The 16,289-nt window shown below is 25.8% G+C and overlaps 2 protein-coding genes across 2 annotated transcripts; both read left to right on the forward strand.

Moving 5' to 3' along the window:
- The first annotated feature begins 11,291 nt into the window (after positions 1-11,291).
- On the forward strand, positions 11,292-13,020 carry LOC136083459 (uncharacterized). Its single transcript, XM_065802859.1, has 4 exons — positions 11,292-11,471; positions 11,639-11,816; positions 11,900-12,327; positions 12,529-13,020. Exons 1-4 carry the CDS (start codon positions 11,292-11,294, stop codon positions 13,018-13,020), a joined length of 1,278 nt encoding a protein of 425 aa, XP_065658931.1.
- A 521-nt stretch (positions 13,021-13,541) lies between these two features.
- On the forward strand, positions 13,542-13,955 carry LOC136083460 (uncharacterized). The gene has a single exon (XM_065802860.1). The coding sequence runs from the start codon at positions 13,542-13,544 to the stop codon at positions 13,953-13,955; it is 414 nt and encodes a 137-aa protein (XP_065658932.1).
- Positions 13,956-16,289: the final 2,334 nt, after the last annotated feature.

Here is a 16,289-nt window from a genome sequence, read left to right on the forward strand (position 1 = left end):
TCCATATAATTGGATGTGTCAATGCATGTGCCATATAATAATATGACTTCCTCTTATACATGATTAAAGGGTAATTAAATTTTATTTTATTTACAGATCATATAGTAGTTATTTAACATTTATTAATTAAGTAAATATAAAAATTCTGCAAAGTAACAGGAAACTAATATTTACAACATCAAATCAGAAGCAATAATATAATAATGAGGAAATAAAAGGTTGTGTCTATAAAAGAAAAAAATATGTCTTTTATAAATATAGCCTTTTACAAAAAATGTCTTTTACAAATGCATTTGGATTACAGCCTAGTAAAGTTTCTATACTTAAAAAAATGTTGGTCTTTTACAAAAAAAAATTAGCTTCAATAAATAAAAATATTTTTTCTAATTATTGCTCCATAAGGCCTCAAAAGTTATCAATTTTGGAAAAATATTTGGAAAATTTAACTAATTTTATAATTAATGTATATATATAATTTTTTTTTTTGGGGAGGGGAGGGGAGTCAAATTGCCCCCTACTCATTCTTAGAACCTAACCTAGGCACACAAAAAATACAAATAAATTTCAAATTTATTATTGCCCTCAAAAACACTTTAGTGTAGTAATATCTTTTTATTAATTATATTATTATATTATGATAGTTTAATAATATCTTTTTACAACATAAAATTAAGAATAGCTAGTTTTGTCATAAATAATTTAGCAACAAATTTTATGCTGACTTAGCATATATATCAGCTTTACTTAAAATTTAGAAAAGTTGAAAAATTCAGTAATATATTTTTTATTAATAGGGATGTTTGATATCTATATTGCAAGTTATAACAATGCCTCAAAAAAACTGACCAAGGAGACACCATCATTTTGACCATCGAAATACCACAAAACAAGATTGTCTATGTACAAAATTTCAGGATGATACCTCATTTGGCTCATAAATTATTGCAATTTAACAACAAAAAAGGACTTGCAAAAAATGTCAGAATAAATAAGAAAATTGAATCCTGAATATCTCAAGAACCCTAAGGGGTTGGAGGTTCCAAATTTCAGATTTTCTTAATTTTTATAAACCCCATAACATATAAAAAACTTATCAAAATCCAAAACATGATTGACATGAGCCTGCTGATTTGACATGGAATCACCCGGATTTTAGTTTTTCATTGAAGTATTGTCTCCAGCAACTCAAGGGTAAGAGAAAGGTGACTGATGTTCAAATTGACAAGTTTAAAAAGGAAATGCGTGATTTTATTTTCTCAATGTGTACTATATTATTGAGAAAAGCCCTTTGTCTTCGTTCATTGCTCGCTGTCTGTTGTGTATTTCCACATCATTTATGGTTGAATATCACAGACAATTTGATTATTTTTTTGACAAACTGTTGATGAAGTATGTTACTTTCAAGAAAATTAGAGCTTCTGTTGGTGATTTAGCTAAGAAAGAATATTCCAGGTCCTGTAAAAGTGTGGTCGTTGATAACAGAGATGTATTTTTGACTTTTGGTAAAGACTACTTTTTGTGGAAATACACTAATTTAAAGATGTATGCAAATCTACAGCAAATTTTCAAAATTGTCCTCATTTTATTGCACCAACAAGCTTATATTAAATGTGGTTTTAGCAGCAACAAAAGTCTGATCGGTAACAATATGTTCCCAGACACTAATCTCTTTAAGTTCAATCCAAGATTACCTCACATTTCATAGGTTCATGGGTCATGAAATTAAAATAACAAAAGATTATTTAGATTACTTGAAACAAGCAAGAAAGAAGTATATTGATGATCCATTTCAAAAGCCTTGTCTGTAGAGAAACTAGTGAAAATGAAAACAAAGAGAAAAGTTATGGAAAATATTGAAATTGTCAATACTTATATTTGACAGATTTTATCTATTATTGAGAATTTAAAGAAGTCATCTTGTGAAATTAGATTATATATATATATATATATATATATATATATATATATATATATATATATATATATATATATATATATATATATATATATATATATATATATGTATATATATATATATATATATATATATATGTATATATATATATATATATATATATATATATATATATATTAATATATATATATATATATATATATATATATATATATATATATATATATATATATATATATATATATATATATATATGTATATCTATATATATCTAATTGTATTAATATATATATATATATATATATATATATATATATATATATATTTATATATATATATATATATATATATATATATATATATATATATATATATATATATATATATATATATATATATATATACAGTTGAGTAAGTTTTAGACCACTAACATTTTTTCAAAAAATCCCAAACAATTCTTCTCTAATATTTAAGTTTGTAGTTCTAAATTATAAACTAATTAAAACACATGTATTTCACACAAAATATGGAACCATTACAAACTTTTTAATGTCAAACTTCATAAAAAACTTTTAATATTTACTATGACCTTCTTTTGCCTCAATCCCATCCAATATTCGCCGGGGAATAGATTCATACAAGTTAGTTATAAAATCCTGGGGTATGTTGTGCCCTTCTCTTTGAAGTACTTCAAAACATTCTTTAGCATTTCGGGGAGCATGTTCGACCTTCTTTCTGTCCAAGTAATCCCAAATATGCTCAATCAGAGGCCAGGTCATCAATTTCAGTACTCCTTCCTCTGCCAAATCATGTAAATAATTTTTTGCTACTCGGGAACAATGTTTTGGGTCATTGTCCTGCTGCAGAATAAAATTATGACCTATTAGTCTCATTCTGGATATATACATATATATACATATATACATATATATATATATATATATATATATATATAATATATATATATATATATATATATATAATATATATATATATATATATATATATATATATATATATATATATATATATATATATATATATATATATATATATATATATATATATATATATATATATATATATATATACATATATATATATATATATATATATATATATATATATATATATATATATATATATATATATATGGTTTATGTTTTGTAAGTGTGTAAATATTTTTTATATATGAAGTGTTTCTACGTTTGTGATGTGTTAAAATGTTTCGTGTTAATAGTTTGTAAGGGGTTATTATGTTGTTTGCAAGGTTTCATATGGTTGTGGCTTGGGTCAGTTTACAGCAAGAGTGTTGACCTTGCTAGCCAAGTAATTTACTTTTCTATAATGTGACATGGCTTCCTTGAGAGCATGAATGATGTCCATGCCAGTAAAGTTGTGTACTGGCTCGATAAAACACATAAATTAAATTTGTTTGTAGTTAGTGTAATCATAAAATGTGTTGAAAAAATATTCTTGAAAGAATGTGTCAAAAAGAAATGTTAAAAAGATATATAGTTTTTTGACCTTTTTTCTTTAACCACTCTTATTTTTTATTTATATTAATGATTTAAGCAAATCTTGTAAGTTACTAAACACTATTTTGTTTGCGGATGATACAAATTTGTTTCACGCTTGTCACGATATTAAAATGTTGTTTAATTCAGTTAACATGGAACTCATAAAACTCACAGATAAAATCCCTTTAAAACTTCCAAAACTTTATATTGGCAGTCAATTTATAAAAACAGAATTAAAATTTATTAACATTTTTAGGAGTACTCCTTGACGAAAACGTTACTTGGACAAATCATATACATTATCTTGAAAGTAAAATCTCAAGAAATATTGGCCTACTTTATAAAGCAAGGCCATTTTTAAATCAAACTAGTTTAAAATTGTTATATTTCTCCTTTGTTCATAGTTATCTGAATTACACAAACATTGCTTGGTGTAGCACAAATCAAAACAAAATTAAAATCTTTTTAATAAACAAAAACATGCAATGAGAATAATATCTAATGTAGGCTGTTTTACTCACTCCAAAGAACTATTTATAAAGCTGAATATACTACCAAATAAATATTTTTCATCTTTTAATTTTCATCTATAAAGTTAATAAAAGAACAACACTAAACATTTTTAATCCGTTATTCAAATAAATAAACATAGATACTTAACCAGATACTCAAACAACACCTATATTCAGCCCAAAAGTTTTTATGCCACAACTGAGTTTTCATTATCCATTAGAGGACTAAAAGTGTGGAATAAAATCCTATCTAATAAACTTAAAACTCTTGAAACTCTTGACGAATTTAATGTAAAATTGAAGCAAATGCTCCTAGTTAGTGATGGAGTGCTTGACTTTTTCGGGTGACACAGATAAGTTTTTTCGATTTAGTTTAAAGTTTATCTTTGTCAACCCTTTTATAGATTTGATTGAAGCATGCTTAAATACATATAAATATATATATATATTTTTTAATTGGAAAGGTTCAACTTCTTCTCAATTCTGTGTTTTATTAATAATTTTAGTATTTAATCTTAATTAAAAAAAAAAAAAAAAAAAATTTTAAAAACCTTTTTTTTTTTTTTATTTTATTGCAAGTTTTACTTTGTGCAAATTTATCTTTATATACTTATTTATTTAATATTTATTTCTAATAACTTGTTATTTTACTTTTTATTGATTATTTTAAAAGAAATTAAAAATTTTTTTTTAAAAAAAAAAAAAATTCTTTACGACCCTGTAACTTTTTGTTTTTGTTTAATCTTTTTAAAATTAAAGTCTTATTTTATATATATTGGTAACATTTATTTACTCTATACGAAATTATTTATTTTTCTACGGAATCATTCTCAGGGCTTGGCAATAAGACAAATTGTGTCTTCTTCTTGCCCGGCCATCTGTTTATTGGAAATATTGGTTGTATTTATATTTTTATACGACAAAAAATGAAGAGAGAAAAAAATATATATATATAAAATTTAAAATAGTTCAAGAAGTTTCAATATTTCCAAGTTTCTTCACTTAAAGCAAATATAAGATTGTTTATAGAGGTTTTCTATTATTAGTTTTATATTTACTTATTTATTTCAATTTTAGCACTAAATACATTTTAAAGTAATGAAAGGGATTTTAAGATGGATGATTACATTTCACCGTTCAATGCTGGCAGTACTTGCTGAGCAGAGAGGCATTATAATTTTTTCAATTTGCTTTATTTATGAGTTTTTGTCTGTAAAAAAATTATGTTTTTAATTACTTTTTATTTTTTTATTTAAATGCTTATAATATTTTGTCAATAATTAATAATAACTACTTTAAAATATAACATTATTCAGTTAAAAAGATTATATCAATTTTTTTACAATTTTAGCATAAGTTCTTGATAGAAATATAATATCTTAACATTGCTAAATTATTTTAATACGTCTTATTTAAATATAACTAATAGTAGAGGTTGCATAGAATTAGATTATTATATTATGCTCTGTTTTATTTGCTTACACTGTATTTTGGAGAAGTTTAAGAAAACCCAAATTTCAATAAAAAATAAGTTTAACTTTTTTACACACTCCTTTGAGGCTTAATTATATCTGATAATTTAAGAAGTGAAATTAAAAGGCTTTCTCAAAATGAAAGAAACCAGGTTAGGTGAGCTGAGATAAATCGTTGTCGAAATGAAAGAGATACACCTATGCTTGCTGAAATAAATAGTAATCAAAATGAAAGATATCAGGGTCTGCGAGAGCTAGGTATAATACGCATCGCATTACAAATTTAGTTGTTATTTTATTTCTTTAGTTATATTTTGGTGCTCTACCAACTATCATATTTTCACTTTGTCTACTGTTAAAATATGGTTTTAACATAGTAAATTTTAATTGCTTAAAGTTTGCTATGTTGATCATTAGCTTATAGTTTAAAAAGAAATAAGTTTGTGGCAATCAAGGTAAGAATAATTTTATTTTCTGATCATATTGCAAAATTTGTTTGCACCTATAGCTGTTTTTATTTTTAATTTTGTGTAATAGCTAATTGTCTTGTCAATAAATGTCTTTTCTTACAGATTTTGACTATTTTTAACAATGCTCTAGAAAAAGCATCAAAAACAGGTAAGTTGGTTTGTAGTGTTAATCTTTGATATTTTTACTTCTTTTATCATGCCTTACTTTTTTCTTTATTAATGAATTTAGACATCTAACAATGCTTTTTGTAGCTTATTGTAGGTTAAACAGAGGGCCCATATCTCATAAAACACTTAAGGTGTCAGCTTAAATTTAGGGCAAAAGCTCGCCATCAACAACTCCAATCCCCCTCCATCCCCCTTTTTTTTATATAGAGTGTTGATCCTTTATAAAGTAAAGAATGAGGAGAGTGGTGGGATAAAAAAAACGCTGCATCTATAATTAGTATTTTTGTAGTTGGTTAATCTGCCAATTGGTAATAATTAATAATGCAAGTTTAGTTGAATTTTTTTTGTAAATATTTATATATATAGGAATAAGTATAGAATAGGTGATTTACCAAGACCCGTACTTTACAGGTCATGACAGCTTGTAAATATTATTGTATATGTATTATATATATAAATGTAAATATATATATATATATATATATATATATATATATATATATATATATACATATATATATATATATATATATATATATAATATATATATATATATATATATATATATATATATATGTTGTATATATATATATATATATATATATATATATATATTGTATATATATATGTATATATATTGTAATATATATATATATATATATATATTGTATTATATATATATATATATATATATATGTATATATATTGTTTATATATATATATATATATATATATATATATGTATATATATTGTTTATATATATATATATATATATATATATATATATATATATTTATATATATATATATATATATATATATATATATATATATATATATATATTTATATATATATATATATATATATATATATATATTGTTTATATATATATTTAAACTAATTTAAAACATCAGATAATACAAATTCTCTCAATACTAAATAATTTATTTGAAATTTTTGCCGGACTATAGGCACCGGCATCATCAGCATATAATATAATGTTAAATAAATATTAATAAAAAATATTCTTAAAATCAAAAAAGTCAAAAACTTTTCTATCTTGTTATTTATTCTTCGAGAAATACTCCTAATTTTTCAGTTAAATATAATATAAATTTATTTTTAACTAAATTACCAGTTATTATAATTTTAGATTATAATAACTGGTAATTTAGCCACTTTTAATTAGCTTCTCTAATTTAAAGTGGTGGCCGATCAGTTGGAATGTTAGCCAAGATCAGACATTTTGTAAATTTTGAAACAATTATGAGTATTTATCATGCCATATTTGGATCGCACCTTAGGTATGCGTGTCAGATTTGGGGTAAAATTAAGGTCCGTTAAACCAGCTAGTTTCACTTCAAAACAAAGCCCTTAAAATTATTCACTTTCAAAGTTTCCTATTTGACAATGTTTCTTTACTGTATTAATTGTCTAAAATTCTAAGGCTTAACAACAATATTACTTATTTAAATTGTTTATTTGTATGGAATTATCTTTATGATAAACTTCCAATTTCCTTCAAGAACTTTTTCCTTCAAATATGTAACAAACATTCTCACTTCCTAAGATCCTCTTCATGCAACAATATCTTTGCAGAACATACTAGGACAATAAAATTTGGCAGCGAATCAATTAAACATCAGTGCACCAATGCTTGGAACAGTCTCACTCATTCTTTTAAAACTGAAAACTCAATTTCTCGATATAAATTTCTCAATAAATTAAAAAAACACTATTTAGATAGCGACTAGAATAATAACATCAATAAAAGCAATATATCACTGTTAATAGTCTTATTAAAAATACTCTCTTTTATATATTTTATTTGTTTAATATATATATATATATATATTTTTAAGAATCTTTACAGCTTTTTTGCCATCCTTGTACAATGATTGAATGTGTATGTGCGTATGCTTGTGTGTGTATATGTATGCGTGTGTGGGTATATGTATGGGTGCAAATGTGTGTATATGTGTATGTATGTGTGTTGTGCGTTAATATGTGAGTGAATGTGTATGTATATTTATGTATGTGCGTATGTAGATAAGTATAGATATATTTAAATATACCATTGTTATTATTATTATTACCTTTACTTTTATTAATATCATTATCTTTATTAATACCATTATTTTTATTGTTATTAATACCATTTTTATTATTATAGTCATTATTAATGTTATTATTATTGTTAACGTTATGGTTTTTAGAGTTGTTATTATTTTATTCTTATGTTATTATTCATTATTATTAGGTGTTTACGGATCATTAGTAATTATACTATTTGTAAACATCCTTGAATTGTATAATCATGTAATTCAGAATATATTGATTGATTGATTGATATAATATATCAACGTTTAACGAACGTTTTAACGTTTAATAATAACGTTTTTTTCGAACATGATAAAAAATATCTTTTAGCATTTTTTCATCGTAGCCATTTTCAGTGAACACTTGAACTAAAATATTTAAAAAACGTTAAGCAAATAAAAATGAAATTCTATCGAACTCTATTAACCTTCCTACAATTTCTTTACCATGGATACCAATAATATCTCCCAGACTTAGAAGAATATTCAGAAAAGCTGGTTACAGAACTGTTTTTAAGTCAAATGCTAACCTAAAAACGCTATTAAAGTCTAGAAATAAATCAAAATTACCACGCAACAGCCAACCTGGAATCTATTTAATTAAGTGCAAATGCTCCAAAGTGTATGTTGGTGAATCAAAACTTAAAATAAGAACAAGGGTTCAACAACACCAAAAACTTTTTACTGAAGGCAAGTTAAACTAGTCTGCATTAGCTTTGCATAAAGTAAATTGCGATGAGGATATTAAATGGGATAGGGCAGAAGCACTTTAAGTTGAGGATAAAAAATTTGAAAGAAAAGTCCGTGAAGCCTTGTAGATACGAAAACATCAATGTTCTCCAATGTACGGTGGTATGAATTTGGACAATGGACAATATGTTAAAACAATTTTTTGGACTTCATTTTTTTTTTTTTTTTCATACACAAGTAAAAGAAGCCATTATAAAGGTGACGTCAAAATTTAAAAATTTTTGTTGTTGTTTAACGTTCACAATTTTTGTAACTATCTTAATATTAATCTTAATATCAATACTACAGAAATGTTTAATGTTTAATGTTGTTTTATTAGTTATGCTTTGAAAGAACGCGTTCTCAAAATGCATGCGGTCATTGGAGAATGATCTCTAATGCGAGTTGAAACTTTTTTCCTTATGAAATTTACTTATTAGTTTAGATATATTACATAAAGAATCATACTAAGATAAATAATCATCGTTAAGATTATATTATAATTAAAGTTAGTATATAAAATAGTTGTATATACATTTTTATTAGATAAAGTAGAAAGGATTTTAAGTAGAAAGAATTTTAATTTTTTAAATCGTTTATATTTTGTTTGTTTTAGCTTTTCTTTTAGCAGTTTTATTATTTTAATTCTTAGAAGGAAAATAGGGGTATGGATGTTATTTAAAGTTAATACTAATGCTATTTCCATTAAATGGTTATTACTACTTTGAAATTTCTGTGATGCTATTAACTATTTTTGTTCTGTTTTAGTAAATTTAGAAAAATTAAATTAAAATTTTGTGCCAACACTGAAATGGCATGTCACATGTTATTGTACGTTAAGGTTAAATTTTGTTATGAGGATTACAGTTCTTATGAAAAAAAAGGTAAGGAGTATTGTTTGTAAATATATATTTTGTTTTCTTTGAATCTTTTTAAATTTTCTAGCGTCGTTTTTAAAATTTTTGTTTGTACACGTTTATTGTTTGCATTTATGCTTTTTTGATATATATGTGTATGTGGTAATAAGTGTTTTATAGTTGTTTTATCAATGTGTTTTTATGATAATGTAAAGTGTTTTTTATTGTTTGTGTATGTGTTAATATGTTATAAAATTATTTTTAAAAATGTGTTTAAATATATATATAAGGTATATATTTAACCTTATATACATATTTAAACACATTTATTGTGTTTAAAGTTGGTGCATATGTTTATATTATGTTGTTTCAAAGTGCTGTGACTTTGTAAACGTGTAGAGTAAGATTTGTCAACTTTGCCAGCCAAGTGATGTACTTATAACAGAGGGTTACACGATTGTGTTTAGTGTCCCAATTACATAATAATGTATTTTAATAACATTTTGCTTAATGTTGTTACTTAAGTTCTGTTAAATATGAATTTTATCTTACTTAAGTTATGTTATATACGTTTTATATTAACTTATGGTGTGTGCTATTGTTGTGTGTTGTTGCTGTGATGTTTTTTTGTTATATTTTGAGTTGATAGACATTTGGCTTATATTCATGTTGGTGTCTATTGTTAAAAATGGTAAATAGGTAATTTTATTAAAAATCACTGCTTTTAATCATTCACTAAAAGCCAATACAAATTATTTTGCCATATATACAATTTGTTTTATCTCAATTTGATTTTTTGTCTTTAGCACTGTTTACTATATGATTATGCTATAAATATTTTGGAATTATGATGTTCCAGCATAAATTGTTTTGTAAAAGCTAACATGAAATAATAATATTTTACAACTACTACTCTGTTAAATCACAACAGCTTTTCTCTATAAAGTTCATTGATTTTCATTTTTTGTATGTAATGTTTTTCTTATTTATTTTCTTATTCATTTACAGAATTTTAGATTTATCAGATGATGTATTAATGTGGTATAGAAGAACGATATATTGTAAAGTTTTGTGAATTTTTGAAAAAAACGTTAGCTAATATTTTTTTTAAGAAATAGTTTTTAAGTTTGCAACAAAGGGTTTACAACGTTTTTTTTTTATTTTTCTTTGTTAGCAGTATGTTTATTATTAGCATTACATGTTTTTAATATTTTTTTCTTATTATTATTTGCTAAGCTAATTTTTTTCAAACATCTCCTAGCTGATATATATATATATATATATATATATATATATATATATATATATATATATATATATATATATATATATATATATATATATATATATATATATATAAATATATATATATATATATATAAAGTCATAAGATTATTGTATAATTTATTTTAAATGACAGTCTGTTATATATAAAAATTATTTGTGTGTGCTATTTAGAATAGAAAAAAAATTATATAGGAAAGATAGCAATCTTCAGGATTCGTTTAAGATTTTTTGTTACTACTTTTAATTAAAAGTGAAGTTTAAATGGATGATATTAGGCTAGAAGCAGATATTAGTTTAGAAAATGGAAATGTTAATATGCAAGTTGTTTGTGGCACAAATGAAAGAGATAGACCTAGGCAAAATGAAATTAATAATCGACAAAATGCTAGAAATGCTGCTCGGCAAGCTGCAAATAATTCGAACCCAAATGAAGAGAGCTTGGTTAGACGAGTTAAAAATATTCGTCGCAGAAATGAAAGAGGCTAGATGAAATTAATAGTCAACAAAATGCGAGAACTGCTGCTAGATACGAAAGAATGCATTGTATAGCAAGAAGTAATACTATTCCAGATTATAATTATTTAGGAGAAATGAATTATATTTGTTAGCATTGTGGTGCTAAGAAATTTCCTGATGAAACATATTTTTTATGTTGCCATAATGGAAAGGTAGTTTTGTCGCAACCTTCATCATTTCCACAAGATTTAGAAGATTTATTTAAGGGAAACTATGCAGATAGAAATGCCAATCTGAATTTTTTTAAATATATTAGAAATTATAATGCCTGTCTTTCTTTTGCTTCATTTGATGCTAATGTAGTTCAACCCATGAATCATGGGCCGCTATGTTTTAGAATTTGGTTTTTTAAGGTCAAGTTTTTCATCGTTTTGGTAATTTAAGACCAAATCAAGATGTTCCGCCGACATATTGTCAACTATACATCTATGATCCACTTGCAGCAGTAAATTTTAGAATTCAACAATGTGGTAATGATCTTTGTTTAAATGATTTAATGTTTCAATTGCAAACTATTATTAGTGAAGAAAACCCATTTGCTCTTGCATTCAAAAACATGGCTGAAGTGGAAGATGAAGAAATTTGTAGAGCAGCTATAGAAGGTCGCTCAGTGTCAGTTGTAAAAATGTCTTTACTTGAAAGGCAAGATAGACGTCACTATAATCTCCCTTCACATAATGAAGTTGCAGTTTTATTTATTGTTGAAGATGGTGCACCATCTGCATCTGCTTCCAGGGAAGTTGTTATTTACCCAAAAGTCATCCTCTTAAAACTATATCAAGTATGTCTGCCAACTTAGATCCTATGGTTTATCCTCTTTTTTTTCCCGAGGGTTGATGCTAGTTGGCATAATCAATTGGTTCACAACCCTGAACGTACTACATTGGTTATAAATCATGTTACATTATCTCAGTATTACAATTACAAACTTTCAGTTAGACAATTTTTTTCTTCACTCTTTTATGGCAAAAAACTGTTTCAGCAATATGCTGTTGATGCGTATGTTAAAATTGAAGGCCAGCGCCTTGGTTTCATCAGAAATAACCAAAACAAACTGAGAAGTGAGCAGTATGATGTCTTACACGAACATGTAAACAACCTTAGAAATGATCATAATGTTAGACCAGGGCGTGTTGTAGTTTTGCCATCAACTTATGTAGGAAGTCCTAGGGCTTTAAAAGAAAACTTTGAAGATGCTATGGCTATAATGAAAAAGTATGGTAAACCAGATCTTTTTATTACTTTCACTTGCAACCCAAAATGGCGCGAGATAACTGAAAGTTTATATCCAGGTCAGACAGCAAATGATAGACCAGACTTGGATATTCGAGTATTTAAACTCAAATTAAATAACCTTCTCAATGACATTTTTAAGCACATTGTTTTAGGGAAAGTTGTAACACATGTTCAGGTTATTGAGTTTCAAAAAGCGTGGTTTGCCAGATGTTCATATTTTACTTCACTTTGCAAATGATGATAAGTTTGAAACATAATAACAATAATTTAATATCTGCAGAAATTCCAGATCCGATTGTTAATCGAGACCTTTATGACGTCGTTAAAACTTGCATGATTCACAGTCCATGCGGCATACTGAACCCAAATTCTCCCTGCATGAAAGATGGGGTGTACAGCAAAAACTATCCTAAAGAATTTAATGCTAAGACAGTAGCAGTTCATAATGGTTGTCCACGCTATAGATATTGTGATAATGATTTGGTTATCAATATTAAAGGTAACAATGTAGATAACTGCTGGGTGGTACCTTACAATCCATTGTTATCAAAGAAATATCAAGCTCACATTAATGTTGAAGCTTGCATGTCTGTTAAGGCTGTTAAATATTTGTACAAATATATATACAAGGATCACGACTGTGCCAATATTTTAATAAATGAACAAATTAATCATGATGAAGTAAACACTTTTTTAGATTGTTGTTATGTAAGTGCACCTGAAGCATTGTGGCGAATTTTCTAGTATCCAATAAGTCATATGTCACACACTATTACACGCCTTAAAGTTCATCTACCTGAAAATCAATTAGTGTATTTTAGAGAAGGAGCAGAACAAATGGCTTTAGATCGTGCAGCTCAACGTGATATGCACCTTACGGCATGGTTTAAGTTAAATACTGAAAATAAAAGAGCACATTGCTATTCGTATGTAGACATTCCTTATCACTTTATATTTGATGATAAACATTGCAAATGGAAGATTAGGCAAAAGGGTGGTAATAATGTGATAGTAAGAATGTATAAAGTTAATCCAACTGGAGAATTGTTTTTTCTTAGACTGTTACTTTTGCAAGCAAAAGGTGCAACATCGTGTGAGGATGTGCGTACTGTTAATGGTATTGTCCTTGAAACATTTCGTGAAGCATGTTTTGAAAGGTTTGTTGCAAGATGACACTGAATGGCAGATCACTCTTTCTGAGGCGGTCTTAACACGTATGCGAAAGCAATTTAGACAGTCGTTTTCAATTAATTTGACCTTTTGTGAACCTGACAATCCTTTGCATTTCTGGAATACATACAAAGCTTATATGATGGAAGATTTCATTCACTGCTCAGTCCCACTTCTAATAGCTGAACAAGCTACTCTTCATCAAATTGAAAAGATTATAAATAAAAGTGGTAAAACACTGGCTGATTACAATCTGCCTGTTATTGATGAGTTTATGCGCTTAAATCTAGAAAATTTTGATGAAAATGTTCAACAATCTATTGACGAAGCCAACCGAATGAGACTGTTGCATAATGTCAATCAATTAAATGTATGTAATGCTATCCTTGGTGCACTGAATGAACAACCAAGTGTAGAAAATCAACATTCTAGATTGTTTTTCATAGATGGACCAGCTGGTAGTGGAAAAACCTTTACTTATAACTATTTGATTGCTGAAACCATAAGTAGGGGGCTTTAAATCTGCTACAGCTGCATGGACTGGCATAGCAGCAACTCTTCTTACAAATAGATCTACATTGCATGGCTTATTCAAACTTCCTGTTCCAATATTGGATAATAGCACATGTAATGTAACTCCTAACTCTATACACGGGTATTTTTTAAGACAAGTTAGTTTGTTTTTGCTTGATGAAACATCCATGATACCTAAACATGCCTTAAATGCAAATGATAAGTTATTAAAAGATATTTGCAACAACAACTTTCCGTTCGGAGGGAAAATCATACTTTTTGGTGGTGACATCAGGCAAATCTGCCTGTTGTGAAAAGAAGACAACCATCTGAAATCAGGGTTGTTATCTGTCAAATATGTCTGAGACATATTTTCTGCCGACGTAAAATATGTCCCACATATTTTCTATCGACATATTTTGACATATTTTTATGTCTGAATTATTTTCTGCTGACATAAAATATGTAAGATATATATTCTATGGACATATTTTGACAATTTTATATCTGAATTATTTGCTGTTTGATATTCTAGAAGAAAAAATCAATCTAACACATTTATTGCGCATTTCAACTTAATTTACAGAGTTAAGTAAAAATAAATCAACAAATTTGTTGCTTTTTTGCAATCAATTATGCTTCATAAAACTTTTACTTTAAACCCTATAAGCAAACATCAGTTGTTTCATAAAGGTCTTTTTCTGCCCTTTTTATCGATGTATCATTTGATAGTATTGACTAATATTGGCATTTATTGACTTATTTATTGATTATGACTTATTTATTGATTATGACTTATTTATTGATTATGGCTTATTTATTGATTATGACTTATTTATTGATTATGACTAATATTGACATTGATAGTATTGACTAATATTGACATTTGATAGTATTGACTAATATTGACTAGTATTGAGGCATCATTTGATAGTATTGATTAGTATTGATTAGTATTGGCGCTTTCCCTTATTAGAATGTAAAAACCATCTCAAGCTGAGTTTTTATTACTGAAAGTGGTTTTTATTAGTATGACTAAACTTAAAATTATTTCTTTAATTAAAGTAATAATAAAAAAAAAACTTTTTCAGTTATTTTTAAGTATTAGTTGATCCTGAAAATGATTTCATTATGAAAAATTCAATTCAAAAGATTCTATTAAAAAAACGGTTCACAGAATTTCAAAAAATTTGTGCCAAATTAAATTCATTTAAGCTGAAGAATTTGAAATATTTCACAAAAGTTATATTCAGCTCATTAAATTGATATTAAGAAGACTAAGCGGTAATAATTTATAACTAATTACGAATAATATACTTTTAGTTATAATAGTTATGATTTATTTAACAATAAAATAATTGACAATTGCATTATAACAGCATAATTAACTGCCATAAACTTGCATAAAATGTTTTGAGTGAAATATATATTGGAATAATTATTTTTTTCGATTTCCTTACGATTTAAAGTCAAAAATAGAGAATAATTTATTGAATGAATCAACTATTAGTTAAAAATAACTAAAAATGTTTTTTTTTAAATATTATTTTAATCAAGAGAATAATTTTAAGTTTAGTCATATTAATAAAAACCATTTTCAGTAATAAAAACTCAGCTTGAGATGGTTTTTACATTCTAATAAGGGAAATCGCCAATATTATCCATACTAATCAATACTATCAAATACTATCAAATACTATCAAATACTATCGAATACTATCAAATGATGCATCAATACTAGTCGATACTCTCAAATGATACATCGCTAAAAATACTTTGTCGATACTATCAAATGATACATCGCTAAAAAGGGCAGAAAAAGAC

The sequence above is a fragment of the Hydra vulgaris genome, chromosome 08, assembly GCF_038396675.1.
Source record: "Hydra vulgaris chromosome 08, alternate assembly HydraT2T_AEP".
In the NCBI taxonomy this organism is placed as follows: domain Eukaryota; kingdom Metazoa; phylum Cnidaria; class Hydrozoa; order Anthoathecata; family Hydridae; genus Hydra; species Hydra vulgaris.

What these genes read in the sequence shown, in the direction of transcription:
- LOC136083459 (XM_065802859.1), top strand. Translation starts at nt 11,292, where the DNA reads ATGGATGATATTAGGCTAGAAGCAGATATTAGTTTAGAAAATGGAAAT. An exon ending in ACCCAAATGAAGAGAGCTTG is followed by an intron (nt 11,472 to 11,638) that starts GTTAGACGAGTT and finishes TATATTTGTTAG; the next exon opens with CATTGTGGTGCTAAGAAATT. An exon ending in TATTAGAAATTATAATGCCT is followed by an intron (nt 11,817 to 11,899) that starts GTCTTTCTTTTG and finishes TGGTTTTTTAAG; the next exon opens with GTCAAGTTTTTCATCGTTTT.
- LOC136083460 (XM_065802860.1), top strand. Translation starts at nt 13,542, where the DNA reads ATGTCACACACTATTACACGCCTTAAAGTTCATCTACCTGAAAATCAA.